This window comes from Capsicum annuum, unplaced genomic scaffold, assembly GCF_002878395.1.
Source record: "Capsicum annuum cultivar UCD-10X-F1 unplaced genomic scaffold, UCD10Xv1.1 ctg6350, whole genome shotgun sequence".
NCBI lineage: Eukaryota > Viridiplantae > Streptophyta > Magnoliopsida > Solanales > Solanaceae > Capsicum > Capsicum annuum.
Window position 1 is genome coordinate 3,457 of NW_025872554.1, and position 4,197 is coordinate 7,653.

Sequence of the window (4,197 nt, forward strand, 5' to 3'; positions counted from 1 at the left end):
GCATAGGCGTTAATTTTATAGGAACATGTTACTATCGGAAAGCCCAGTGAAGAAAAAAGAATACTATATTGGGATAAGCGAGGAGCACCAAACAGTCCGGGGACCATAATTGACAGATGGTTTCTACACATAATTTATTAAACTTGGACCAGATTTCATACCATAAGTATAACTAGCATTTTGATAGCAGAAGAAAGTGCAAGATATGTAACTACGTTCGAAGGAAATTCATATGATGGAGTATCCGCACCTGGTAAGAGCTTGGGATGTTCAAAGGTACGAAATCAAGACGTAGATACTCTTTAAGCTTTCAGGTATGTCAACAATACTAGTTCTACTGGTAATCTGCAGCAAGTTACCACACAGTGAGTTACAAATAATTTCTCAAAAAATGGTTTTTATTTCTCTTATTAAAATAGATGGTGGTATCAATCTCTTGCTAGATTCAATCCATCATTCAGTTCAAAAGGGGGGTAAAATTCATTTTAAGATAAAAGAGAGGACTTAACTTGAATGAAGAGCTGATAAAAGTACATGATTTGTCTTTCATCCTCGAATTTGGCTCTTCCAAAGTCGCTTTATGAGTTAAGCTATGGTGGTAGATCGAGCTTTAAGTTGAAGCACAGATGTTAGTTTAAGAGTTGAATGCACATACAAATGAGAAACATTTCTTTTTGAGAATTGTTCAATGATTTTTGGAATTCATTTTGGACAGATTCCGTGGGAGCTGGAAGCTTCTGGTTACTTTCCTAATAGCTAGAGTAATATTTTTGTTTTTGCTGGATTCAATTGTTCATGGGCCCGGCCTTTCTGGGCTTGGTTTTGTACCCCATACATTTAGTTTTTAATGAATGGGCTCCTGCCCAGTTTTAATTTTTTTTTTTTAAAAAAAAGAATGGACATGCGCGTTCTACATGGCAATTCGCATGAGATATACTCTAACTGATTTGTATTATGCCATGGGGGACGCACATTATGTCCCGTAGGACGTGTGATTTGTTCTACTTTATATAAGTTTAAGTGTCTACTTGTGCACACCCAAAATTGGAGAGTATAAATGTTAAAGTTCAAGTTAAAGGGTGCGTTAATGTATTAGAATATAGATTCATTAGAATACTCTGAAAAACTCCCTGTAGGCTATTTCCACAAACTGTACCAATATATCATTTCCTCAAGCCTCCATATTTGCTTGTACATTAAGAAATTCAGAGGTCTAAACATATTAATACATTTTATTGGCTAACTTAGTAGTGTATTATTCAAGAACGCAGTACAACAAATCATCAAGATTCAGGTAAAAGCATAAAGTCACATTCTTTCCCTTCTACCTCGTGAGATAACCTACTGATCTGACCATTGCCAGGTTCATAAAACCGGCAGACGACCAGAAAATATAGGAAGTTGAGCAAACTCAAAAAAGTAAGTAGCCAGAAATAGTAATCTACGTGACCCCTATTTATGTTGGTGGCAAGCCAGCTCGTTTTACGTCCGGTTGATGAAAGCCAATCCACACCACTCACCAGAATACTCACAGTCAAACTCGATGCAGCAGCCCAATAGTGTACATAGCTGACGCGATGCTGGACATGCTTTTGGGAAATAGAGAGTAGAAGAACTCAATCTGTCCGACGCCATGGGCAGCCTCAGCCACTCCGAGTAATGCATACTGTGGCACGAGCCACATAGCAGACATGTTCACTATAGCACTTGGGTCCTCCTCATGCCCTTCCTCTATTGCCCTTTGTCGTCTTACACTTTCTGTTATTGCTGAAAATACCATAGACATACAGGAGAATATTAAGCCAGTCCCCATTCGGATGACAGGACTTGGCCCTCCTGGCCATCCAGTATATTTTGATAGCAAAGAGACTAAAACACTATCATAAATGTTAATCCAGATTGTAAAAGCAATCATCATGAATACACTGAATGATGCTGCAGGTACTTCGAACTGAGGGAAGATATGTCTATCCATGGTCTTTGTTTGAAGTACGGAAAATGAGAATTGACGGGCAGTCACAAAGATCATAAAACCAGTAGACCACATTGGAAGTACTCGGATAAGAGCCTTCAATGATTCTGCGTGTTCCACACTGCAGAGACTCCACGGATTTGAAGCTGATCCATCAGGATTCAGATCTCTTTGAGGATCTTGAATCATGCAAGCTCTATTTAAACTCCTATAACATACAATGAAATGTTAAGCCAGTGAACTGCAATATCATTTAGCACAGGAAAAGGTGAAAGAGTTGTGACAAAAAAATATAGCTACAGTTGTGATTAAAAGATCAGTCTTTTACTCATATTTGGTTGTTTCACAAAAAGTGAATGATAATTTGGAGGAATATTGATAATGGCAATGCCATTGAGGAACAGATGGAGGCACGGACCTGAAGTCATTTGATGGTGCCAAGAGCTCTGATTCACATGGCCGATAATAGCAGTCATCACATGAATCGGTCAATGGAAGACTGCTATTTCTTTTCCTAAAAGCTGCTACAACTGCTTGAAGCAATCCTATGAACAGGCTTTCTTTAGCTTTCACTTTGACATAAAAGGGAGAACCGATCAGGAACATCAAGACAGAAATAAACATGAGGATTACGGGTACACCAAAGCAGACTTGCCAACCATAACGATCTTGAATATAAGTGACAACAGTAACTGCAAGAACAATTGATATCCCTACGCTAGCATAGTAGCAGTTGAAATAGCTTTCAATAAGCTTCTGGTTCTCGGGATTCTCTTTTTCTTCCAATTGATCGGCACCAAATAGTATAGAACAAGATCTAATAAAACCAGCTCCAAGGGAGATAAATCCAAAAGATGAAAATAGAACAAGATGTTGAACCGCTGTTGTTCCATCACAAACATGTTGGAACTGAGAGCAGGGTGAAAACTTGAGTTGTGGAATAATGGCAGTGAGCCAAAGAATAATCATTCCCTGTTGAAGAAGAAAGTTAAACTCTCTAGCTATATAAATCTAATACTAGATGAAAACTAACCAGATGCTATTGCCTATTAGTCAAGTATCAAGATAACTGGGTTTCTCGAAGCAGATACATAAGGATAAAATGCACAAGAAATGAAGTTAGAAACAAATTACATTATATTGGACGCTGACTGAGAGATTACATACAGTCTTGGCATAATGAGGTTAGCAAAGAAGAAGTAGGACTTAGAGATAGTTGTTTCTCCAACAAAGATAAAATTTGATCAATATAGCAGGAAATAACAGAAATATTTAGAAGTGTCAATTGAACTAGATGTCAAGTCCTCATGTAAAAATAGCTGATGGACTTTCGAAAACCGGACATGGTCGTGTAATAGTTAACCAAAGTGACATAATAAATCGGCAGAAAAGAATTTCTAGAGGCAAACATCCTACCTAAATATAGAACTGATAGTTTGTGCCTTTAGCAAGTCCTAGACTGGAATCTAAGGGGAAACAAAATGTATTTTCCGACTTTTTCACTTGTGCAAGACGGTTCTACGATTCTACCTGTACTTAAGAGATCACTCTCGTTTGACAATAGATTTTGCAATTGAAACTTGAAAATTTGAGTTCGTGAAGTGATTTTTGTAATTTTGAAGATAAATTTTAATATCTATCCCCAAAATAGATGGCCAAATGCTAGTTGTATCGCTTATAACTAATTTTCGTAATATTTGACATTGACTCAGAGTCTGATTAAAGTAGGGATTCACTCCAAATATCTCTATAAGATATCAATCCATTTTTTTCATCTAAGAAGGTTAATTCTAGCAAGAATTTCAACAAATATTATATCTTGAATTAATAGTTTCAGAAGTGCAGAAGCTTCAATAGTAATAACTTAAGGGGTTCTTTGGTATGGGAATAGGATAAACAAAGTTATTTCATGGACTGAGATATCCCATCATATAGGCAGAATACATAAATGTGTCTTTTAACTTGGCTTCAACTGGCTTATATGTCCTCCAACTTTGGGTGCAAGTAGGCATTTAAACTTGTATAAAATTGAAGTAGACACATGCATCGTGTCGTCTCACGCAAATTTGCAACCATTATTGTCCCTTATTTCTCGTACCAGACGATTCCTAAATGTTGAATCTTTCAAGATGGCACGATACTAAAACACCAAAAATCAAAACAAAAGCTCCCCGGCGCCGACCCGACTGGACCCCCGGTCGTCACTCTCCGGCGCCGACCCGACA

The 4,197-nt window shown here is 37.6% G+C and overlaps 1 protein-coding gene across 1 annotated transcript; it reads right to left on the reverse strand.

Moving 5' to 3' along the window:
• Positions 1–1,242: 1,242 nt before the first annotated feature.
• LOC107856140 (protein NRT1/ PTR FAMILY 1.2-like) lies at positions 1,243–2,944 on the reverse strand (the record flags this gene model as incomplete). The annotated part of the gene is given in 3 exon segments (XM_047404575.1): positions 1,243–1,552; positions 1,555–2,180; positions 2,391–2,944. Coding segments are annotated over 3 exon segments (1,449 nt in total), but the record flags the coding sequence as incomplete, so codon positions are not given.
• Positions 2,945–4,197: the final 1,253 nt, after the last annotated feature.